The 26,204-nt window shown below is 42.1% G+C and overlaps 2 protein-coding genes across 2 annotated transcripts; both read left to right on the top strand.

Annotated features, from left to right (window-relative positions):
- The first annotated feature begins 5,591 nt into the window (after positions 1 to 5,591).
- On the top strand, positions 5,592 to 17,758 carry gmps (guanine monophosphate synthase). Its single transcript, XM_062386009.1, has 16 exons — positions 5,592 to 5,928; positions 7,287 to 7,459; positions 7,592 to 7,706; positions 8,194 to 8,291; positions 8,835 to 8,938; positions 9,191 to 9,384; positions 10,155 to 10,320; positions 10,690 to 10,841; positions 11,045 to 11,218; positions 11,750 to 11,855; positions 12,056 to 12,171; positions 13,361 to 13,486; positions 14,449 to 14,564; positions 14,675 to 14,805; positions 15,436 to 15,608; positions 15,758 to 17,758. The coding sequence occupies exons 1-16, from the start codon at positions 5,902 to 5,904 to the stop codon at positions 15,857 to 15,859; spliced, it is 2,073 nt and encodes a 690-aa protein (XP_062241993.1). The 5' UTR covers positions 5,592 to 5,901; the 3' UTR covers positions 15,860 to 17,758.
- A 2,185-nt stretch (positions 17,759 to 19,943) lies between these two features.
- On the top strand, positions 19,944 to 26,204 carry LOC133952010 (vomeronasal type-2 receptor 1). The gene is made up of 14 exons (XM_062386282.1): positions 19,944 to 20,167; positions 20,586 to 20,877; positions 20,964 to 21,206; positions 21,287 to 21,478; positions 21,571 to 21,696; positions 21,815 to 21,999; positions 22,444 to 22,564; positions 23,021 to 23,248; positions 23,366 to 23,489; positions 24,130 to 24,290; positions 24,391 to 24,586; positions 24,930 to 25,168; positions 25,290 to 25,489; positions 25,870 to 26,204. The coding sequence occupies exons 1-14, from the start codon at positions 19,944 to 19,946 to the stop codon at positions 26,189 to 26,191; spliced, it is 2,853 nt and encodes a 950-aa protein (XP_062242266.1). The 3' UTR covers positions 26,192 to 26,204.

Here is a 26,204-nt window from a genome sequence, read left to right as displayed (position 1 = left end):
CACACACTATAACCTCTCAAGGAATATTTTTAATCAGCTTCCAAATATAGTAACATTATAAATACATTCGTCCTTTTTTTTACCGATTTTCTCAGTTATTCTGAAGTAAAAATACACACAAATTTATCCCAGCATAGTCAGAGACACCATGAACAGGAATCCACTCGAAGTCACGTATAACCTCTCAAGGATTATTATTAATCAGCTTCCAAATATGGTTACATTAGGAATACAGTGGTCCATTTTTACAGAGTTCCACTTCAATTTGCAGTAAAAATACATAATTTACATGAACATATACGTCATGAAGATAATAAAAAAAATCTAATGAGAGACTATAACTTAAATATAGTTGTCTTTTCGTTATTTTTCGGCGCTCCGACTATCTATACCGCTTTACCGTATGAGGCTGTAGAAGACACGCAACAAAAACCCGAGTGGCGGCTGGCTTCCCACATGACGGTTCACTTTACTGCGAGCGTCAGTAACCCTAACCCTGAGACCAAGACTTCATTATAGATCCGTGTCTGCTGAGTGAGGGGCTGCACACTGATCAGCAGGTGGTTGCTTGACTGACAGTAGAATAAAATCATAATCTAACCCTAACCCCTAACCCTGACCCTAGTTAATATTTAGTACATCTAAGAGGATGAAACACAATATTATAATTGTAATATCATAAACCCATTTACTTATGTTGCAGTTTTCTTATATTTTCTTTATTATGTTTTTTTCAGATTAGAGTAAAGCGTTACTAAGTAATGTGTTACTGGCATCACTGTTTATTACATAGACCTGTTGACTGACAAATCAGAGATGAAAACATAGCCTCCTTAGTAGAGGTATTAAAACCTCCACCCATTTATCAAGGAAATGTCACCAACGTTAATAATAATTAGAAACACAACAGGAAATTAAAAGTAGAATGAAATGTTTCGAGAATATCTAAATAGTTGTCGGGTAATTTTCTGTTGGTCGACTTATCAATTCATTTATTAAAAGCAAATTTACCTTGCTACTTAGTATATAGTGTTTTTATATTGTGTTTTATTTACATTGTATATATTGGTTTATTTTTGTCGTGAACTGATTGCTGGTTGTACATCAAATTGCCCATGAAATATATTAAAGATTTTCTTTTATGGACAACTTTAGTTAATCACAAGGTGCACAAACCAAGCAGGAGCAGCAGAGGTACCCAGCAGCCAGCAGGGGGCAGCCTCAGGACATCACAGCAGACTGTGATTCTTGTAAGGCGTCTGAAGACAAGGTTACTGGGTTATTCTCTAATAATAGGTTTTTAAAGTATGTTAAATCATCCAGTATCTAAAATCCAAAAACATAAAAGTCACTTTTAAGTAAGGCTGTCATATGTAGTAAAGTAGAACATATTTTCTCTGAAGTGTTTATCAAAAGCAGCATAAAATGACACGGATACGCAAACGATAATTTGTCCATCTTCTTAGTTTGCTTAGTTCCTCATGGTAATCATCAGGCGGTGTGGCCTAAAGGGTCAAGTGTTTGTTCTTCACCAAGAAGGACCTGGGTTCAAACCCCACTCTTTCCCATGAACTCTAAAAATTGGCAGGATTTTGCCTATTAGTTGCAATATATATTACACTATGTAAATGTAATTTAATTAAATCTAAAAACAGGGGGAAATTAAATTTAAAATAAAAAAAATGCGCACGCAATTCCTGCGCATTTGGCTTCTCCTCAGGAAGTGCGCAGTAGGCTTCTGCGCAGGATGTGCGCAGTTTGGTTCTGCAGGAAGTGCGCAATGGCCTTCTGTGCAGGATGTGCGCTATGGGCTTCAGCGCATGAAGTGCTAAAAAAAAATGCAATTAAATTAAATTAAATTAAATTAATTTTTTTAATTTAATTTAATTTAATTTAATTTAATTTAATTTAATTTAATTTAATTTAATTTAATTTAATTTAATTTAATTTAATGTCGCCTGTACCAGGAGCCGCCTCTCAGCCTGCAGGGATGTGGACTCCCTGACAGGAGCTGTTGGACTCACAGGGACACTGTCTCTCCTCATGTCCCCAGCAGAGGGAGCTTCATACTAACATCTAATCCTCACATGATGAGGCCTCAGCGATCAGACAAACCTCTGTGTATGGGATGGAAACCTAGGCTGATATCCTCAAACCAATACAAATAAACTGTAATATGTTCATTTATTTCCATGACACTCAAGCAGTTCATCTTCTATGGTGAGTGTTTGTCCATGGTTAAAATCAAACTATAAATCTAAAGACTGCTGGTGCATTAAAGTAACTAATATCTACAGCCGTCAGATAAATTAAGTAACAGTCTACCTCAACATTGACTTACACTTCTTGATGTACTTATTTCAGCACTCTAAACGGCCAGCCTGCACATACAGCATGTTATACCACAAGGAAAAAAAATGTGATCAATAAAGAGCAGTTTAAAGTTCACTTTACTCCATAGTTGATCAATACAGCTCGTATCTTCAGAGGAAATATCACAACAACAATTATATAATTTCCACAAAACCCCCATCTCAGTCAAAGCAGTGTGTGTAAGATACACAAGATCATTTAATCTGTGGGTTATTCACATGACAATTAAAACAGAGAAAGAGCATTTATGAGTCTTTTGTTTTTTATATTTTTATATTTCACATTTCCTTCACCGTTATTTAAAGTCTACCAAAATAACAGCATCTTTTTTTTATATCAAAGAAGTCACAAAAAGTCTAGTTTTGGAGCCTGGTGGTTAAACTGCATGAAGTCAATTGTGATCAATAGGTTGAAATGTTATTGATTTACATTTTTCTCTATTTGTCCCTGTTTGAGATCTGTGTCAAATTGAGGTGCACAAAATAATCCCCAAAAATCTAACTTTGAAATTAAGAGGGAAGGAATGGATCTAAATTTTCTTTAACCACCCCACCAATCTTGTCAAAAAACTGTGCTGCAGCCTCCTTGATCAATACCTCTTTTATTCCGGGTCATGACGCACCCATTACACCATATTTTACTTAGAGGTATAATGAATGACTGCATGCTCTGCCTTGTGGTTGCTGTGAGTGCATGTGAAGCTGCTTATCCTCACAGATGGCATGTGACAACACACGAGCACCGGTCTGATCGGCATGTGACGAGAGGAGCACAATGAAGCAGAGGGTCTTTGTGAGTGTCCCAACACAGAGGACAAATAATTCACCCAACATGTGACCTCATATCAGGATGGTGCTGGTATCTATAGTATATTGCTCTTGTGGGTTAGGGGTGCTAAAAAGCCATATTCACATCATTCCAGGAATATCAATCGGATTTTTAACTCGTTTTTGAGGATGGATTAATAATACGGCCCAGAGAGCAAACTGCTCGGGATAGTTTTGATCTATATATAGTGATTAAGGGGCGGCACGGTGGTGCAGTGGTTGGCACTGTTGACTCACAGCAAGAAGGTTCTGGGCTTGAACTCTACTTCGGCCAGGGCCTTTCTGTGTAGGGTAAACACGCTCTCCCACGACTTCCTCCTCAAGTGCGATGACAGTCAGGTTAGGTAAACTGAAGACTCAAACTTTTCCGTGGGAATGAATGTGAGTGTAAATGGGTATATACCAGACCTGTATCGACTTTTGACTCTTCTTTTCTAACTGATCAATTTTACAGTGTATAGATTATGTGTTTATCATCATTCCTTATTACCCAAGTAAACATCGTCAAACATCTGGTTTCCAAGTCAACTTTATTGTCATTCATCCACATACAAAGTATATCAGTTCGCACATTTGCGAACTGAATTGTAACTTTACAATTATTTTAAAATATGTCAATAAACCTGTTTGACACCAGGGATAATAATGAAACCAATGAGACCCATTATTTAAAATGTCTCTATTGTGGTAATATGATTAATAGAAAAAGAATTTGCATATATCCTTAAAAATCCAATATAAACCCATCTACCTGTCTTAGAGAGGGGCCTTGTGGATAAATGGCACATGTGCCTTGAATAAATTAACAGAAAGTCAAAAGGGGCCCACAGTTTATTTTTTTCCTATTTATAGTCACCAGGTTGATTAATCTAGTCGTGCTCATAAAACTAGCGCTTAAGCAAAGAAGCACTGTTGCAAGGTTATAATAATATTCTTGGTGCAGTGCAGTTAGGTTCCACCAGTTTTGATGGAGTGACATAGTTAGTGTCACCCTAATGAGCCAAAATGTCTGCTGTGTGAAAAGACCTATATCAGTTACACCTGTTTGGGTCTATGGGTCCAAATACCTGCAATGACATGTTCAAAAAGTTGAGACTACACCATTTAAACCCAAATAAAGAGGGTTTAATGACCATTAAAACCCATTTAACCATTGATGCTGAAGGTAACTTACTGTCTGCTGTAGCAAAAGCTGTCTGAACAAGACTTGTGAAGTTATGAGGACCTCAGTGTTTCTCACAGCTGGAACATACAGTACAGCAGACGTGTTACAGTACGGGACGCTCTTCACACATACTTTCTGCCTCTGCCTGAGGGTGTTTGACTCTGCTTGACACTCGTGCATCTGAGCGTGGACACTACGGTTAGGGGATATGTCAACGCATAAGTACTGGGGACTAGGGTGACTAAAAGATAGACCTGTTCCTATAATACTCCTCCTTGAATTGGAGCATATTTAGGTAAAAAGGCAGGACTAATTAAAAAGCTAAGCCAATGACTGACATGTTTAAATACAGGCATATCCTCATTTGAGGTTTTAGAGAATGTTGTATATTATAATCCTGGTCGATTAAGAATAGATTTGACTGATCACCTTGGTCACGCCCTAAACCACATGACAGAAATGTTGACCCCCAATATGAGCACTGCAGCTCACAGCCATAAAGTCTTCAGGTGGGCCCTTTCTTGAGATTAAATGGGACCTTGTGGATGTGTGTGTGTGTATTGTCCAGGTATTACTCATGTTTGGACGTAAATCTGTTTACTCAGTCACATTATCGACACTTGGTTTCTTTATGGGGGCAAAAATCAAGTCCCCATAATGTAAATAATGTAATTCTATGGTGTGGATATGTTGTAAAGTTAGTTAAGATTAGGTTTATTTGAAGGTTAGGTTATGGTTAAAGTTTGGTTAAGGACTCATGATACACGTGTATCGATTTTTGTGAAGATCGGTGAACGTGAACACGTTCCGGGGGACACCGTTGAGCCATTTTGCCACACCCATTGAAAATTCCTCCAGAATACGTAAGTTTTCACCACTTTCTAATTTTCTGAAAATGTTGGTAAGAATTTGAGTATGTTAAAGATCTACAAAGACCAATTAATTTGCTTGAAAAAAATAATAGAATCCTTACAATTGTCTGTCAGTGCTCGGGCCCTAATAATAATAATAACTCGTTTAGCTGTGGTAACCTTTGAGTCAAATGCTTTGACTCTGATGGGTTAGGGATTAGCATGGGTCCATAGGAGCCCCCCCCGGTGTGTCTGTGATAACACTTCACTGTGAAAACCTCTCACATGTAATAAAGCATCCAGGGGCAGGAACCACTCGTGTCTGATCAGTGACATCCTCCAGCCCTGTCTCAGCCCTAGTGAGGCCACTCACTCCCTCCACTTTCATTTTCTACACAGTTCACTCTGCGCTCCTCCCATGAAACACACACACGCACATTTATTTGGTGAGATCCCACAGTGAAGCTGATTCTCCAGCCCGAGGAGGAGGAAGAAGAGGAGCCCAGACTGTGACAGCCCGGCCTCTCAACAACACGCTCCAATCTGCCGCTGCAGCAGTAGTCGGCGAGCTGAGCCAGGAGCGAACCGGTAGCTGTCTCTCTCTCAGTGTGTTTGTCAGTGTGCGAGACCCAGGACACCGAGGCGAGGGGGAGAGCTCATTCCACAACACAGCACTCAGTCCTCCATGGCTCTGTGCAACGGAGACAGCAAGGTCAGTAGCGGCGGGGAGTGTCCGGTACCGGGCAGCCCGGGTTGACTAGGCGGTAGGACACCGGGGGTCCGGTGCACACACTCCCCCGGTTAGTCCCGGCCTGTGTGCACCACCGGGGGGGAAAGTTAAGGGGGGAATGTAACGTTTGCCAGCAGCGCTGAGGAGCACCCAGCACCTTGTCGTGCGCCTGTTGCAGCGGTACATGGACATGTTGCTCGTGGCTATGCTAACGTACCGGACAGGACATAGGTCCGGGCCGTACATATAAGCCGTGACACATGTGTCCTCGGGGAGCGGACACATTTCTCTTGTCCATCTAAGACCTTCTGCCTCCAAGCACCGCGTGGGCTTTAGCATGGCTACGCTAACTTAAGCTAACAGGCTAATGCTATCTCGTCCTGTTTATACTATGTGCGAGCTAGCATGCTACACGGGCGGTTCGTGTGCTAGCCAATACCCGGCTGGCCGCAATTTTGCAATGACAGTGCTTTCAGAAGCCTGTCATGCATTGCGAAAGCTGTTTAGCAGGCACGCTAATTTCGTTTTTGAGCTAACTTTAAGCTAACGTAAACGGAAATGTTTGCCTACGTCGCTTCTAAGCTAGTATTAGTAGGGGGTTACCGGTCTGACACCCCGAGCTGCCGCTGTGTTACCAGCTGACCCGGTAAAGTTTGCTCTGGGTTTTCTCCTGGTTGTTTTTCAAGAGTCACTGTGCTTGATGACGCGTTGTTTTAAGAGCCTTACGCCACTTTAGACTTTGCATCAGAGGTGCGCAATGAAAGTTGTTTTTAGACATGTCAATGGCGGAAGTGTGTCCCAGCTCCACGTGGGTTTCTGTTACTCGTCTTGGCAGTGCTCGTCTATATACGTAAAGTAAAAGCACTTGCTGTTAATGACCTTAGCCCTCGTAGCCTGTGTTAGGAATAGTTTGATTTACGCATAGGTTTATGAAATAACCTCCGTACACGCAGAGAGGGGAGAGAAACAGAAAACCGTGATAAGGCGCTTGACTAATTTGTGGGCTTCATGTGATGCTGCTGATGGGATGAATGACTGCACCCCTCCACACGAGTGACGGTCTGTATTGTAGCTCACATGTCCATAATTGTGTTAAGCCTAATTGAGTCCCATTTGCCATGGGGGGGGGGGGGGGGGTCAGAGGTGCAACAGTTCAGAGTAGATTGAGTGGGCTGTCTTGTGACTCCACCAAATTGTTAAAGAGATATTTGTGTGTCCCTGTCAGGGTCCTGTCACATGGTTAACACAAGTGTGCAAAAGAGACATTGGGCATTCACACATCTCAAGCAATGTAAACTTAACAGTTTGTGTGGTTTCTTTTCCTGATTGTGTGTCAACAGCTGGAGATCAGCAGCACAGAACAAAATGGGTCATGCGAGGGGGCGGTGGCGATCCTGGATGCCGGGGCCCAGTATGGCAAGGTGATCGACAGGCGGGTGCGAGAGCTGTGTGTACGCTCTGAGATCCTCCCTCTAGAGACCCCGGCCTTTGCTCTCAGAGAACAGGGATACAGGTGAGCATGTGAGACACAAGCACCAGAGATGTTTATCATTCCTTTTTAGCGTTGTTATTACTGTCCTGTCAATATTTATGTTTTGCTATACATTTTTTACACTATTCTTAACGATCTCTCCGACCTCCTCAGGGCAATTATTATTTCAGGAGGTCCAGCCTCTGTATATGCAGAAGATGCCCCCTGGTTTGACCCAGCCATATTCACCATTGGGAAGCCTGTCCTTGGGATTTGCTATGGGATGCAGGTATTCATGTATATTAATGCATCTACACATTTAGCAATGAAAAGCTGTTGAAGTGATTAGGGATACCATCAACCCCATTCAGACCTGGTATTAACATCTTTCATGAGTTATCCGATCACAAATGGTCACATGTAAGTGTTTAGATATATAGATCACATATTGAGCATGAAAATGAGATTCAGTCACAAGTGGTCTTTGCTTTGGTATTTGCTTTCACTCTGAGTAGCTGTACTGTATTATCACTCATCTCCAGGCTACTGTCCAGCTCTATTGAGTCAAAGAGGACTTCACCCCCTTCTACAAGGGCAGCTTGACATTCACTGTGGAAGAAGAGAGCGTTGCTTGCTCGGTTTTCCAAACTAGCCTGAAAATGATAACCAGTAGCTTTTCAAGCACATTTCTCTAAACTGCAGGCCATTGTGCAATGTTTGGAATCACACTAAAATGTGATCTGTGTCCTGTTCGTGTGTGTGTGTGTGTGTTACAGATGATGAATAAAGTGTTTGGTGGAACAGTACACAAAAAGAGTGTACGGGAAGATGGCGTGTTCAGTATTGGATTGGACAACACTTGTTCTCTCTTCAGGTAATTAAGTTTCTATTTCTATACTAATATTACAAATATGTCACAATGAGCAATAAGCTCATTGTTCACATGAAGCTAACCATTCGCACAGATCCTTTTCATTTTACAATTGGATACAGGGTTTTGGCTATGTTAATTTTTGCAGCAATGGCCAAATGTATATCTGTATTTGCTGATATAGTTCAGGCAGAGAACATGACTGGTACTTTGTAAGAGTTTATTAAATCGGTTAAGACATAATCGATGCAAGAATAGCAATAATCCTGTGCACAGAAAACAGCCTCCCAATACAAATGAGGTTGTGTGATGAAGCAAGTTTTTTTTTCTGGTTTTTCTCAGGACCACATTTACTACATAAGCTGCCGAAGCATTCCTGCAGTCACATATGGTTGTTAGACAAATACTGCGGAGTCTAAAATAGAAAGCTTTTTTCACTGTCTGCCTCTAACCCTTGACATGCACACCCTGAAAACAGTCACAGCACACATAACTATCATACAGCACATTCCTTTGTCTTATGTCTGTGTCTGTTTGTCTTTACAGAGGCCTTCAGAAGGAGGAACTGGTCCTGCTTACCCATGGAGACAGTGTGGATAAAGTGGCTGATGGCTTTAAAGTGGTGTCCCAATCTGGGAACATCATTGCTGGTGAGGAGCACACTTCATATTTATTTAGAATCAGATTGTGGTGCATAAAAACAGTCTGGTCTTTTTGTTTTGTTCTGTATAAATCCTGACACTGTGTGCGTGTATTTACATCTGACACAACCTTTGAGAATAATGTGCAATCTCTATTTTGAGTTTGTTGTGTCTTGTGCATAGTTGTTATTTTAAAAGACCCCAAATTTGACCGTGGCAGTGTTTACATTCCCGTCATCACGTCTCTGTTTTCCCCTATAGGGATCGCTAACGAACAGAAGAAGCTGTACGGGACCCAGTTTCACCCCGAGGTCGACTTGACAGAGCGAGGCACTGAGATGCTGCGCAACTTCCTCTTTGAGATTGCGGGATGCACAAGTACCTTCACTGTACAGAACCGCCAGCAGACGTGCATCAATGAAATCCAAGAAAAAGTTGGGAAATCTAAAGTGCTGGTGAGTTAAACTTCACCAGATTTAATGAGTGTGTGTGTGTCAAAAGTATTTTTAGGGCAGATTTACTTAAAAAGCAAGAAGCATGTTTTTACCTAAAATGGGAGATAAAGCCGAGTTGCTGAGGGTAAATTGTGCTGGCTGCTCAGAAAGTGGTGACAGCAGCAGTCATGTGAAGTTAAGTCGAACCAATTAAACTCTGAAATTAAACCCTGTTCTGTCTGAAAAGAGGTAGTCGACTCCCTGAGAGGCTTCAAACTGGGCTTCATCTCAGGGGAGTATGAGGGCGATAAATGAGTGTAGGAAACAGGCACAGGATTTATAATTCTAGAAATACATGCAGCCTCTTCAGTGGCATTTCAGGTACGAGGTTCCCAAAAGTTGTTAGCCAGCTAAGTAGAAGCATAGCCGTCTTGAGTCATCTTTTCCAACTGCCTATTATTTTACACCCTGGCAATAGATACTACTAACCATAAAATGAAGACAACATGACCGGGAAAAGCAGTCGTTAATGTGATCGTAAAATAGAATTGCTAGTTGTGCTGGGACAAGCTGGTGATGCAAATAGGAAAACCGCTGATAGACCAGACCAATCTAATTTCAGTTCAGCCTGTGCTGACTATGAAGACCACACTTTTGACAGCTGAATTATGACACTGCATTTTATATTTGACTGTTGGCAAGAGGTCCAGTGTTTACCTGGCGAATTTGTTCCCGGTCTAGCAAGATCACACATCCTCATTTAAAGATGTTGTTTCGGAACATATCCTCAGGTGCTTCTGAGTGGCGGAGTGGACTCCACAGTGTGCACAGCCCTCCTCAACAAAGCTCTGAACCCGGACCAGGTGATCGCGGTTCACATTGACAATGGCTTCATGAGGAAGAGGGAGAGTCAGAGTGTGGAGGAGGCCCTCACCAAGCTGGGTATCAAACTTAAAGGTAGGTGACTAAGTAGAGATGGTACAGTTAGAGCTGACGGGGCTAAATAAAGACTTCAAGATGGGACCTTGTTGACATAATGAAATGTGCTCTTGTGATTTTAACTGTTATCTAATTGGAATTTATCAAGAAGTGAAATCAGAAACCTATTGGAGTCAAATTATAGCTTCTTTTAGGCTATGTATTGCCATTGTTGGTAATTGATATTATTTTGCCATTTGATAGACTGAATAAATTATCAGCACATATGATTTGTATCAGCCTTAGATGTAACTGGATAATGAGCTGAGATGTGGGTTTTTGTGTCTCTCGTAACCCACGTGTTTCTTCTGCCTCTCCTTCTCTCCCTCTCTTCCCTGCACTCCTCAGTGGTGAACGCAGCTCACACCTTCTACAATGGAACGACAACCCTTCCCATCTCTGACGAGGACAGGACGCCACGGAAACGCATCAGCAAGACCCTGAACATGACCACCAACCCTGAGGAGAAGAGGAAAATTATTGGAGACACATTTGTCAAAGTGGGTTCAAGGTTTTGATCGATTATTTCTATGAAATGTACTAAATGTTTTTATTATTGCTTTATTTTAATCTTAACCTTTCTTCTTACTGTACATATCATCTTTAATCACATCATCTCTTCAGCTGCACATTTATATGATATGGTTTCTTTGTTTGTGATTCAATAGTTTACTGTTGTACCTGACCTAATGACTTGTCACAGGTGGCGAATGAAGTGATAGGAGAGATGAATCTGAAGCCAGAGGAGGTTTTCCTGGCCCAGGGTACCTTGAGGCCCGATCTTATCGAGAGCGCCTCTCCTCTCGCCAGTGGCAAGGCGGAGGTCATCAAAACGCACCACAACGACACCGAGCTCATCCGCAAACTCAGAGATGAGGTATTGCTCATAAGCTGTTTGCTTGTTCTGCTGCTATGTATGAGTATGAAAATAATGTGCCTTTCAGAGATGTTTACACTTATTCTTAAGGTCATAAATCTCATCACTTCCTCCCTCATAAACATTATCTAGAACAATTTTATCAAGATACCTCCAAATTACCTATCTGGAAGCTAATGAAATGACTGTGCAGCTCATATGGGAATTGAAAGCTTAAGATGTTGATGAAGATTTTTTGAATTATGCTGACTATTAACAGTAAATCCCTTTTTTTTTTTTACACTTGTATGGCAGAATGATGACAAATTTGTAAACATCACTTTCTTTTATTAAAAGTTAGTCTATAATCCTTTATTCTTCAAAGAGAACGCATTCTTAATTCATGGTTAAAGATTTAAATTCACTCAAGGCAGCTACAAAGTGACTGTTCTTTTTTGCTCAGTTCTTCTGCATAAACGCTATGCCACACAAACATATCCCTGACTCCCCCACGGTTGCAGTGCTGATTCCACTTGTTTTATGATCCTCCAGGGAAAAGTTATCGAACCGTTGAAAGATTTCCACAAAGATGAGGTCAGAGCGCTGGGGAGGGAGCTGGGCTTACCAGAAGAGATTGTCTCCAGACACCCTTTCCCTGGCAAGTACACAAACACACACTTCTATGATATTACAGCTTTGACAGAATTGTACAAAAGTGATTTTATCAACACAATACTGAGCAATGTTGCCTATCCATTGTCTCCTTTCTGTCTCTTTCTCAGATTCTTAGTTAATCTGACTCAAATCTGTCAATAACTCCTGCATTTTCAACAAACTGCTTCTCTCGGCTCCTGTCAGGTCCTGGTTTGTCCATCAGAGTGATTTGTGCAGAGGAACCATACGTCTGTAAGGATTTTGCTGAAACAAACAACATCCTCAAGATCATCACAGACTTCTCTGCCAGTATCAAAAAGGTACAGAACAACACTAACTCTTCAGGAAGTGTAATGAAGGGGTGGTGTACAGCTCACCTGGCAGAGCTGCTGCCCCATGAGGCCCCTCTGCAGCAACCCGAATTTGATTCCACCCTGTGGTCCTTTGCTGTGTGTCTTCCCCCATTCTCTCTGCCCCCCTTTCACCACTAGACTCCCTCTGTCCTATCTAATGAATATGTACTGACTATTTGGATGACCTATGTTTGTGGAGACTATTCTAACAGAATCCCACTTCATGCGATTGCAACTAATGGGAAGAGACAACTGATTTATCAATTTATTTTCCAGTGTTTGCAGTGACGCATGCACATTTTTATTTATTAACTGAATCACTGTTTACTGAAAACACCTCTGTGAGATGCTGACACTTTAAATATCCTGACATCAGACATTTGAGGTTGTTTGCAGATCCTGACAAATCAAAGACAGATACAGGACTGAGGAAAAGTCCAGCTCTGATAAATCACTGGTTCCTTGCAGTGATCCTGCAAATATGACTTTATTTCTGAGGTAGAAACTCAGGCAAGTTGTAATCTTTAGAAATCAAATACCAGGTGGCTGTTTGTATAAAATAAGTCATTACAGTGGAAGCTCTGCCCACACACCAAACAAGAAGACATTAGTTGCCTTCATATAATCAAAGACTTATAATGTGCAGCCTCTGCTGGTTGGTTTAACAGATTGCTTCATAAGCCTTAAATCATGGTAACGGTAGAAAAGACTTATAATAGTTGAGATGATTTGAGATTTTTCTCATTGGGTTTGGATTCTTTGTTTATCCCTAAGTCGAACTAAGGCCAAATGTGAAGAACAGAAATTAAACATTAGCTTTGGTAAGATCTTGAGTTTGCTACAGGTGGTCTGACACTATAACTGAGGTACAGGAAAGCTTTTCAGTTGAAGAATAATTTAATGTTTATGTTTATATTTTTACATTTTAATCAAGTATTTCTACTTTGACACTTGAAATCAAGGTTTTTGTGGATAATCTGACATAGTTGATGAACATCTGAAAGTCCTGTGTGCAGCAGTTTCAATGCTTCATGAGACATTTCATTTGAGAAATTGTATTTATCTGTGTTAATTAAAAGTATTGATGACTTGAAAGGACTGTGACCTGTTTGAGGTAGCTGCAGTCACCATCAGTGTCTTTGTTTCTCCTCTTCAGCCCCACACTCTGCTGCAGAGAGTCAAGTCGTGCATATCAGACGAGGAAGAGGAGAAGCTCATGCAGATCACCAGCCTTCATTCACTCAATGCCTTCCTGCTGCCCATCAAGACTGTCGGCGTCCAGGTAACCAGCATCATCACATCTCACCAGTCGCACTAAATGTATAGGTTGTCTGTTCTCTATCCCACTGAATCATGAATCTAAGTAAGTAACTGATGTGTAATATTTATCTTCATATAAAAGCCTTGTAATATGGCTTTTACCAACAAGTTTTACGATTCAAAGACTCTTTTTACTTCGTATTTAATCTAAAATTCCATCATACATTACACAAGTGACATTATTGCAAAGCTGGCTTTAAGGGCTTCACATTGTCTTCTCTACCAGGATGTGGACAATAGTTAGAGGAATACATTTATAGATTTGTTATTTTAAGGTAGAGCTAATACAGCATCAGCTTCAAAGCTCAAGTAAAAATACAATTTTAGAGGATTATGTATTTTATTTTTTTGAGATTTCTTGAGTAATTTTACACATGTGGAGAATTCAAACATCTTCAGAGTTACTAATGTTTAATTTAAGGCTGTGAAGACCTAACAGTGTCTCATGTGTTAAAACTAGAACTTCTTTGTTACCCATCAGACACACACAGAGGTGTCTCTTTGTCCATCCAAAGGGATCTGTTTGTTACTGTTGTGGCATAGATCAATTTTTTTCTCACTTTCTGGAAGTTTATATTGAGCTTCTGTGTTGTTTGGAGAGAACAGTGGTTACAACCACTTGCCTCCCCCAGTCATCACAGTCAGGGACTGTGTGTGTCTGTGTGGGTGTGTCCTGTCACTTCCTGTTTGAAGTTGCAGTTTTAAATTTAGCATAAACCTCAAATTGTGGGGCAGACATGAGACTGTCTGCAAACACAGGGAGGTTTCCCTGCCTAGGTGATTAGTGGAAATGAAAACAGACACATTTATTTATAGAAACTTAACTGCTATGCCTGCATTTGTACAGGGCTTGGGTTTTCTTATTTGTTGATTATTTGTAGTTCAATGAAAACTTAGGCTAAAAAAATATATTTTCTGTTTCAGGGGGATTGCCGATCCTACAGTTACGTGTGCGGTATCACAAGTAAAGAATCTCCACACTGGGAATCTCTTATGTTCCTTTCCAGACTCATCCCTCGCATGTGCCATAGCATCAATAGGTAATACACAAATCTTGCAGTGATACATTACGTTCAACAGTCAGCTCTGCCTTGGGTCAGCAGAACAGACAGACCCATTCATGCATGTATTCATGCTTTTCTCTTTCCAGAGTTGTGTATGTATTTGGGGCCCACGTGAAGGAGCCTCCAACAGACATTACTCCAACCTTCCTGACCACAGGCGTTCTGAGCACGCTCCGACAGGCTGACTTTGTAGCTCACTCTATTCTTAGAGAGTCTGGTAAGTGTGTTTATCCAAGAAACTTCTGAAATTTTAAGTCAGCCCTATGTATTGAATCAAAACAGACTATTTGGGATGATTTTTGTTGGATGAATATATGTAAGCTATACACACATGCATAACCCCACTAGTGCACTTATGTGCATAGTAACACCCATAAAGGGAATTTCACGTCTCCCGAGGCAAGGCAAATAGGAATTTTAAATGTTCCAGTGAAACGACCTCTGGTTTTACTTCTCTATTTTATTGTGCTGATGTGATTAAAATGGCTTCAAAGATAATTTTTTCCACTCTTCATATTACTAGTAATTTATTAATATATTTCCGACAGCCCTGTTTTTTTCCATTGCTGACACCCAGTCCAGGCATCATTAGTAAAATAGACAGAATCTATTTATGAAGATATGAACTCATCTTAAGGCATGAAGATATAAAGAACCAGCACCTGAGTCTGCATCCTTTCATGTTCTAGATAATTTAGACTCAAGTTATTGGCATTGTCAAATGGAAAAATGCTATGTGACAATTTATTTTTCCGAACACAGACGGTGAAGCTTCATTGGTCTTTTCAACTATTACAATTTGTCAAAGCAGCATTACGATCTTTCATTTCGGCTTTTTTTCTTTCAGGCTTCTCCGGTAAAATCAGCCAGATGCCAGTCATCCTAACCCCCCTGCACTTTGACCGTGACCCACTGCAAAAGCAGCCGTCCTGCCGGCGCTCTGTGGTGGTCCGCACTTTCATCACCAGCGACTTCATGACTGGCATCCCCGCTATGCCGGGCAACCAAATCCCAGAGGAGGTATACAATGATTTACTCTTAGTGTTTGCCCGATAGTTGGTGGCATCATCTTACCGCCATGGGTCCCAACTTGAGGGCCAAGAGCTTAACTCAACTCAAGAATTAAACAAAGGGGCGCTTGTAAGTGCTATCTGTTTTTATTTCCCCAGGTGGTGCTGAAGATGGTCAATGAGATCAAGAAGATCCCAGGCATCTCCAGAGTCATGTATGATCTGACTTCCAAACCACCGGGCACCACAGAGTGGGAGTAAAACACCAAGCGACGTCACACCGACAGGACACGCACTCACACACGATGCACAAAACACACTCAACAGATATCAGAGAGGGCTGGTGAACTCCCCCTTTTCTTCTGTCCTTCCTCCCTTCCAACCTTTTTCCCACCTCCCCACCCCTCACCCCTCTCCCCTTCCCCCTCCTCTCTTTAACATTCCCACGGAAGGCAGACTGTACTGTGACGGGTGCACGCGCAAAGGTGCTCCCGCTCTGCTCTCCCCACCACTCCTCCCTGGTCTTAATATTTTTTGGCGATAGGGATTGATTTATGTCGGTTATTGATAATGTATTTTTTTGGTACATGTTTTTCCTCTCTATGACAAAAAGATAAAATTGCTGCTTCCTTTTTGGAGGTAAAGCCATCAAAGGCGAGCGGCGAGAAGCTGTGAAAGTCCAGGACGTGGACTTTATGTTGTGCCTCAGGTTACGGGATGAGCTTGACATGAAATAAGCAAAACCATAGTGTGACGAAAAGAGAAAGTAAAACAGTGGAGGGAGGACTTGCAACTCTTCAGTAATTGTTTTCTGCCTTTTCTTTTTTGGTGGTATGTTTTCTGTTGTATTACCGTAGGTCAGAATGTTCTCCGCCTAAAGACTATCCTGTCTATTTGTTCGTTATCACTCTCTGCCTGTATACTGTGCTCTGAAGAAGGTCGTCTGAGCGGACATTAACCTGCACAGACGACCCCGAATGACCAATCAACAGTTTTTAAGCTTTTTGTTTTGCCAAAAGTAGAATATGCCGTGGTGATGTATAACATTGTGGGCTACTCGGGCGACGACGCTGTACCTGCTAGGGTCAGCCGTCAATAAGAAGAGCTTCAGTATGATGACTGGTGTGCAGCTGTGCAGGAGGCCAATATGATGGGTAATGTTTATTGTGCCTGTTCTATTGTTTTTGTTTTTTGCTTTGTTGGTTGTTTTCTTTGGTGTAACCCGACATGGACTATTGCCGTTTCCAGAAAGAGGATATAACACTGTTCCTCCTCATGCTGCAATATGTATGCTTTTTCTGAAGACTAAAAACGACAAATAACAAAATTATAATTACATTAGAGTTTATAAGCACATGTGTAAATTGCTTTTCATCATTATTTGGTTGCCCTTTGTTGTGCAGGGGCATATTTTTCACATCCCTTCCTTTTCTTTATTCACCCATAATTCCTCTGTGCTTGATCAGCACAACAGCATAAAACATCCGGTGGGAACTTAACCGAAGGTGTGTGTCACTGTGTCGTGTCAAAGGTCAGGTTAAGAGCTCAGTCTGTGGCCATCTCTAGCATTAGGGTTCACTGTGTCTCAGAATGGCATTATCATGTCATGTAATTTCTGTTCTGTACAGCATCTTAATCTCTATTATTGTCATTTAGACCTCAGTGAATTCAGTGCTCAGGTTTAACTGAGTTTTAAAAAGTGTACCCACCCCCCTGTTAGAGGCATTTCACTCACTGGTCCTCTCGCCTCCAGCTGTTTGTTCGTGCCTCTCCCTCTCTGTTATATCCTCATCCCTCCCATTTTAGTGGCAAAATACTCCTAATTCAAAAATAAATGGTTTTCCTCTAACTTGTCTTAACTGCTATTAGTATTTTCCCTCATTTCTGCCTTTTTTATGTGTTTCAGTTGCATACGTCTCCATAGAAAACAGCTTGATAATAACGGACATAGTATTTTGTAGTTGGATTTAACTGCAGTATTGATAAAATTAAGTTATGCAACTATATGTCTGTTTTTTTTGTTTTTATTTTCGTTCAACAATGCTCGTTCTCCTTAGTAATGTGCCTCAAACCAAGCCACTGCATGCAGTTTCAACTATGACGACATTTGTACAATGGAAAACTGAGCTTTAATAAAGATCTCCATGTTGAAACTTCTCACATCTGTCATGAACAGCGCATCTGTTGTAGACTTCTCTATAAATTTATTTCGCTTATCCACTTCATCACTGAAATATGTATCACTTACTAAATATTTAACTTGTGTCTGCGGAGAGTCACCTTTGGAAGCACTTATATTAGAGTGAGGATGAGCTGAGTATTTTACCAATACAATATAAAGTATACATCATTCTCGCGCAAATGTCCATAACCAAACAAAGACTACTCAACATCTTAACTAAATAATTGTTTAAATTAAGAAATGGGTAGTATATTATAATTAATTTAGTTTATAAACAGTTATAAGCTGTTATAATATACTGAAAACCAAAATTGGAGTATCACATTATTATGCTGTTCCTGTGTTTAAACGGCCATGAATAATTACTCTTGATCCATCCATGTCTGTCTATGGCATGTATCTGTCTTATAATGCAGCCTTTTGTAGTTTGTAATATAGTGTGATTACAGCCAGATCACTGATATTTACGGTTTTTTTAAACACCAGAGGCATCTGAAGGTTCATTTTCTCACCACACTGAAAACTCATCACTTCAGAAGTTATGTAAAACTTTTTTAAACCACCTCAGTAAAATAAAACGGTAGCACACACATACTTCCTCTTTTCCCCTTTAACAGCGTGCCTCATGTGTCTGCTTGAGCTGCCCTTTGAAATTAGCATAGTTTTAAATGACTGCATAATTGTATTCTCGCAGAACTCTTCAGCATCAGTCAGGGGACTCGATCACAAGGGCTCAATTACACCCACACACACACACACACACACACATATCCTCAGCAGCTATACATTATTTGCAACTCAATATCTCCATTATGCTGTTTAGAAATTTACTTTGAGTTTAATGTCATAAATACTTTCTATAGCACTTATCTAAACAAGGTATACTTTACAAAAACATTGAAACAGAACTAAAACAAAACAAGACCAAATAAAAATAAGAAGGATGAAATAGAACAATATTAAAAACATTTAATTAAAACGAGTATAAAGTTTTATAAAAAATAAGTTTTAAGCAATAACTGAAATGGATAAAGTCTTAGAATATCTACTTCTCTCAGGTAAGGAATGTCAGACCCTCCAGGTTCTGAAGCCAAAAACCTGTAATCTAAAACTTGGCTTTAGATTACATTTTGGAGCATATAGGGATCAAACTGTCCTGAGGAGCTTTAAAAGTTATTTTAAAAATATCCTTAATAATAGTGTTATACAGTTCATATAAATCGCTTTGTAAATTGATTTCATTAAGAGCTTATTTGTGTTTATTCACCCCTCGTTACCCAGCAGAGGTCCCTCTGGGGGCCCAGCTGTATGTGTGTGTGTGTGTGCGTGTGTGTATGTTTGTGTGTTCTTGTACAATCCACTTTGTGAGGACCACCTGCAGAGTGAGGACATTTTGGGAAAGTGAGGACTGAATGAACTGTTTTGTGATTAGGATCTGGTTAAAGGTTTAGCATTAGGTTAGGGTTAGAGTAAGGGGCTGGGTAATGCAGTATGCCAATGAGTGTCCTCACTAAGATAGAAGTACAGACCTGTGGGTCTCCCCTCTGACTGAGAGACAAGAGCAGACAAGTTCAATCATCCATCGACACGACGCAGACCCACACTCAGGGGACCAGACATGGTTTTGGAACAGTAGCCAGGCGTGATGTTGTGCAGAGACTCTACAAGTTACAACATGCAGCCGCCAATTAACTCCTGGCCTGTGGCGGTTTGTAGCCCTGTAGCCGACCTGAGTGGAGGCTAATGAACTGATTGGTATTTACAGGAGGACAGAGAGAAAGAATAGATAAGATAGGAAACTATGGGATGTATAATTTGAATGTATTTGATATTTTTGTTTTTTTTCACTGGTTCAGCGTCCAATTTGTGCTGAAGGAGTGGGACAAAACTGGTGGAACAATTTTTGAACTTTATCTTTAACACCATTAATAATATCTTTGCCCTTCGTTAAAATGAGCCAAATCCAACTGTTCTGTTTCAAATTAAGAAAAGTTGAAGTCCTCTCAGCTTCTCACTGTAATCCAGGGCCTTTCTCTTCGCTGTTGAATCGGATCTGATGTAACCTTTGAGGCACGTCTCCCCCGGGAGCAGAGGAGACACCTGTCACACTTTGCCCTGTGCCACAGTGAGAGAGCTCACTCCTTGCACTGCGTCGGACGGAGCATGGAAATCGCACGCTACCTGCTGGGATTTTGTGCCTTTTTCTGCATTCCCAGCTCTGACTCTGCAGAATCCTCATGCAAGCTGAAGGCCAAGTTCAACCTGAGCGGCTACAAGAACGTGGAGAAGAAGCAGGTGGTCGTCGGGGGGATGTTTCCTGTTCACAAGAGCATCGCCTCCACCGACGGCAACACTTCCAGGTTGCCCGTCTCCTCGGGGTGCGAGGGGTGAGTCGAGCTTTCTCCTTTACCTCCTTATTGTCCTATTAAAGCTTATTTTTGAAATATTTCTGCTCTTGATTATGTGTTCCATCCACACAACGTACTCCTGAGATCTCTGAGCATCATGATTTAACCACCGAAATCAAGACAGCACCTCTGGGACCAATTAGCTACAGTAGCCTTTATTATAAATATTATGTACAGAGTGTACGTATGCAACAACAAGCAGCATCAGAGTCTGGGAACTGTCCTTTTGTGGGTAGTTTAGGTAGAAACATCAGGACTAAAAAGATGTATGTGGATCCTCGATCAAGTGTTTTGTTTTTGCACCTACTGAATATGAGTATGGGTTTCTCTTGCTTACTAAACACATCGTTGGAGGTGTGAAAAGACATGATCTCTTTTGTTTTTTTTCATCCTCCAGGTTTAACTTTCGCACCTTCCGCTGGACCCAGACCATGTTGTTCGCCATCAATGAAATAAACAAGAGGGACGACCTGCTGCCCAGCACTGACTTGGGTTACGTCATCTACGACTCCTGCTTCACCATCTCCAAGGCCGTGGAGGGCACCCTCACCTACCTGACGGGCCAGGACGAGGCTGTGCCCAACTACCGCTGTGGGAACGGGCCGCCCCTGGCCGCTCTGGTGGGCGCCGGCGGCTCCGATCTGTCCATCGCCACAGCCAGGATACTGGGACTTTATCACTTCCCACAGGTAAGGCAGCTGTGAGAGACACAGAGGTCAAGACAAGGAGAAGTTAACAGGACGAGACAGGCTCATCCTCTCATCCCTATCTGTAGGTCAGCTATTGTTCTTCGTGCTCTGCCCTGGAGAGCAAGTTCCAGTTCCCCACCTTCCTGAGGACCATCCCCAATGACAAGCACCAGTCCACAGCTATGGCCCAGCTGGTGCTTCACTTCGGTTGGACCTGGGTGGGCACCATCGCTGCAGATGATGACTACGGCAAGTACGGTATCAAAGACTTCACGGAGCAGGTGGAGGAAGCTGGTGTCTGCATCTCCTTCTCTGAGGCGCTGCCTAAGGTAATCAATTTGTAACTCTTGGTCATTTTGATCAAATGAATCAATGTTGTTTCTGCAGTTTTCTCTTCTTGTCACTTCAGGTGAGCTCCCCGCAGGACATCCAGCGAATTGTTGACACCGTCGTTGAGTCCACGGCCAAAATCATCGTGGTCTTCTCATCAGACGTGGACCTGAGTCCTCTGATCCTGGAGCTGCTTCGCCACAATGTCACCAACCGCACCTGGATCGCCAGCGAGGCCTGGGTCACCTCCGCTCTCATCAACCAGCCTGGGGTCAGTGATCAGTCGTGTGATGACCAAGAGGGAATGATTCTGAGTAGAGGTTGGTTTGAACCGAGGCCGATAATGTGCATGTTGTTCTGCAGGTGAGCTCAGTTCTGGGTGGTACTCTGGGCTTTGGTTTGAAGAGGGCTGACATCCCTGATCTTCAGCGCCATCTACTGGACCTAGACCCCTACACTGACGCCCTCACAGAGGAATTCTGGGAGACGGTTAGTTTTTTTTCAAGCTTTTTAATTCAATTGAGGAGCTGGAATTGAAACTGCAAAAAAGAATGTGTTGTAACGTTACAAGTCACTCGGATCAGATCAGATCGTTGTTGTCTTGCAGCTGTTTAACTGCACACTGGACTATGGCAGAGCTATGACACAGGCCAAACAGAGGGCGCGAGAGGTTAACAGCACTCTGTCCAGGGCAGCGAGGGGGCCTCCTGTCGGGCTGTGCTCAGGGAGAGAGTCTCTGGCTCAGTTCAACAACACCTACTCTGATGTTTCCCAGTTACGAATCACCTACAGGTCAGTTCTCACCAGCAACACTTACTAACCGATGTCAGCAATGTCACCGGTTCATATTAATGCTACTGCAAATGTCTCAAATGTCACCTGTACGACTGATCTACCACCAGTCAATGGGCTGTGATTTAAGTTAATGTGAGGAGAGTTATATGAGACATATCATCTTTAACCACATTGTCCCAGATATTAATAACTGTTTTCATTGGAACTATTTTTTGATACAAAGTAGTTCCACAGTAATTAATCTGAAAAAAGTGGCTTGAATGACAGATACGTGAAACAGAACAAGTGTGTGAGAGTGTGTTGTTCTCTCTGCGACGTGGGAGAACAAAACCTGTAATTATCATCCGGGATCATTTTGCAAAATAAGTTGGTGATGATGATGATGATGATGATGATGATGAAGATGATGGTGATGATGAAGATGATGGCACCTCCCCTCAGTGTATACAAAGCTGTGTATGCTGTGGCCCACGCTCTGCACAACCTGGAGCACTGTGAAGATGGACTGGGACCGTTCAAAGGGAACACCTGTGCTAACATCACCAACTTTGAGCCATGGCAGGTACACGCGTGTGTGTGTTAAGTTATAGTTAGACACCTTGTGCAAACAACCTGTAATAAAATGAAATATTTAGCTAATATAGAACTAAACCTACTGTGAAATTATTTAATATATTGTTAAATTATTATTTGATTGTTGTTTAAAACATTGACAGCTCATATGTGGTCGACTGTTTTATTAGGGTTCTAACCCCAGTGAGAACCTTAGTGTTATTACTGCCACAGCTCAAATCATTGTTCGTTGGAATGAGCTACGGACATTCAAATTGTCACCTCTCCTGGGAAGGACAAATGTTTCCCGACATATATTATCGACCAGGAGCTGGTGCTACAAACAACATTCAAAAAAGTGAAAGACCTTTTGACTGAATTGTACTTGTGTTAGGAAGAGGCCATGCTCCTTTTCTGATTTGAAATGTGTAACACCAACAAGTTGTTCTGTCTCTGACGTCCTTAGCTGATGTACTACCTGAAGAACGTGCGTTTCAAGGTCCCGAACTCAGAAGAGGTGGTCTACTTTGAGGAGGGGGATGTGGAGGGCTTCTATGACATCATCAACTGGCAGGTCAATGGTCAAGGGGAGATATCGTACATCACTGTGGGACGTTACAATGGCTCAGCAGCTCCCGGGGACAGGATGACCATAACCAATGACTCCATTGTGTGGAATAATGAAGTGCTGGAGGTCAGGAGCATATTAAGACAGCAAATAATGACTAAGTCAACTCTCTGTTTAAATTTGAGTTGTTGTATATATGTATTTAGGCATAGTTGTGTCTATAAATGTGTGTGTGTGTTGCAGCCTCCTCGGTCAGTGTGCAGTGAGAACTGTCAGCCCGGCAGCAGGAAAGGGATCCGACAGGGAGAGCCAGTCTGCTGCTTTGACTGTATCCCCTGTGCCGACGGAGAGATCAGCAACACAACCGGTCTGTACACAACTTTCAAACGCAACCCTCCTCAAACGTCCAAACTTCCACTGAAAACGACATTTGAATGATTTTCTTTGAATTTGAATTATTATCAAATGTTAGTGGATCTGTCAGAGAAAAATACTGTTCTACTTCTGTTTGACTTCTGTTAAACCCAGATATTGCAAACTGGTATCTATCCAAAAGCTGTAATATAATAATAATAATTAATTTATTACAATGGACACCTTGCAATAAATTATATATACAAACGAATATATTAGATTATATAATTATTATATTATTATTATATTTACAAATCTGTTAAATACTCATTCTATCCAAAAATACAATAATGAATTAATTAATTACCACAGGTATAAAAGTCCAAACAATATGCCCAGAACATGCTGCAAAACCTTTTTTTGCAAAACCCATGAGGATTCTCTCGAGCAAAATCAGATGTTATTTTACTCTTATGCTGAAACGGTGCTAGATCAGCAGTGTCTTATTTATGCTGATGAATCCTCATGAGTCATGTTCCAGAGACACAAACATCTACCGGGACAGTTTCCTGGATAGTTTCAAGTCAACCATGATGCTGCCTGTAACTTCTGCTGACCCCACCGCCCTCTCATCTCCCTTTTCACTCTGACAGATGCTCGTGAGTGTATCCTGTGCAGCAGGGACGACTGGTCCAATGACGCTCACGATGCCTGCATTCCAAAGATCATCGAGTTCCTGGGCTTCTGGGAGCCGCTGGGCATCACTCTCATCGTCATCTCTGCCTTCGGGGCATTGGTTACCATCGCTGTTGGGGTGAGAATCATAGATGGAAAAACAAATAATGTCTCTATTGTCGAGAGTGAGGAGCTAAAATGTCCTCATGTTGTGTTTTGATGTGTTTATGTTCCTGCAGGTATTGTTTGCCGTGCACATCGGGACACCTCTGGTGCAGGCAAACGATGCACCGTTGAGTTTCTCGCTGCTTTTCTCGCTGGTGGTGACCTTCCTCTCCTCCATCGTCTTCCTCGGTGAGCCTCAGCACTGGAGCTGCATGACCAGCCAGGTGGCCCTGGCTCTGGGCTTTGCTCTCTGCCTTTCCTCCATCATGGGTGGGTGTACTTTACCTCATATATGTGCTTTGGTAAGTTTTTTACCATATGCCAGGCCTTACCTTATTGCACTGCTTCTCCTTACCATATTGCAGTACTTTTTTTTTAGATGTATATGCTTTTTAAATTTATATATATATTTTTAATGTAATTGGTGTGCACATGAGAATAAACTCTTGAATCTAGAATCAGGCAAACATATCTCCTCCCATCAAAATCTGTATCTGCAGGAAATAAAAAATGTTTGTGTCTAAACCTTGATCTTGGTTCTTCTGAGGTTTAACATTTTTCAAGGTATTACCTCAAATTCTACAATAACATTTGCAACATGCGTTGACTTCAGGTAAATCCGTGCTGTTGATGCTGAGGGCCCAGGCTCTGAAAGCAGCTCGCACCAGAGCCAGGGCCGCATCCAAAGCTGCAAAAGCAGCAGCTGAGGCCGCGGCCAACAGCGGCAGTCCTGACGTCATCGTGACCAATACGTATAACCACAACGATGCCAACTTCTGTGCCAACCCTGAAGACGACACTATCAGCTGTGCCCACCAGAGGGCGATAGCAGCCGGGGCAACATTAATCCAGGTACACAAACTCACAGGGAGACTTGGATCTTACTTGACATTTTACTCTGACCTTTTTAACGTTAGTGGTGTCGGATGAAATCATGTGATAATGTGACAGAGGTTTCCGTGCTCGTCCCCAGGCGATCGCCTGCGCGGTGTGGCTCAGCACGCTCCCTCCTCAACCGGTGAAAAACACCTCGGCCCAGAATATAAAGATCATCCTGGAGTGTGATGAAGGCTCTGTGGTCTTCATCTGCTGCGTCTTTGCCTATGACATCCTGCTGGCTCTGCTGGCCTTCATCTTCGCCTTCATAGCCCGAAAGCTGGAGGACAACTGCAGGTAGGAGACTCGGGGGGGGGGGGGTTCAGAGGCAGAGGCCAGGGGGGGCAATGGCCCCACCTGAACTCTGATCAGGCCCTTTTTACAATAAAAAAAAATCTTTTGAAACTCATTTTAAGCAGGAAAAAAAGTGCGTTAACAAGGAACCACTTACAACTATATTGAATGATGCGTCACTCACACTGTTTCCACTGACTCATGTTTTGGCTGATTGCAGATATAGAATGTAAACAGATGCTACAAACACACAAAAAGCACTGATATCACATGAGGGGACAAGTTGTCCCTTGACATTTGAAGTTTTAATCCCTCTCTTTTTGTTAAAAGTTCATTTTAAAACTTCAGAGGTACAATGCATGTTTTCTTTATCCGTCTCCCAGCGAGGCAAAGTGCGTGACCTTCGGCATGCTCGTCTTCTTCATCGTGTGGATCTCCTTCGTCCCGGCCTACCTCAGCACACGTGGCAAGTTCATGGTGGCTGTCCAGATTTTTGCCATCTTGGCCTCCAGCTTCGGCCTGCTCACCTGCATCTTCCTGCCCAAGTGCTACGTGCTCTTGGTCAAACCCGAACACAACACGGAGGAGATGATGAGGCCTCGCGTCAAACTACGCGACGGAACCTCGACCGGGACCTCGGCCTCGCTCGCCACAGTCGGCACTGAGATCCACTCTACCACTGCATCCACGTCCATCGATGATTAGTGGAGGAATCATT

The sequence above is a fragment of the Platichthys flesus genome, chromosome 4 (genome assembly GCF_949316205.1).
Source record: "Platichthys flesus chromosome 4, fPlaFle2.1, whole genome shotgun sequence".
In the NCBI taxonomy this organism is placed as follows: Eukaryota; Metazoa; Chordata; class Actinopteri; order Pleuronectiformes; family Pleuronectidae; genus Platichthys; species Platichthys flesus.
This window is presented reverse-complemented; position numbering and strand designations above follow the sequence as displayed.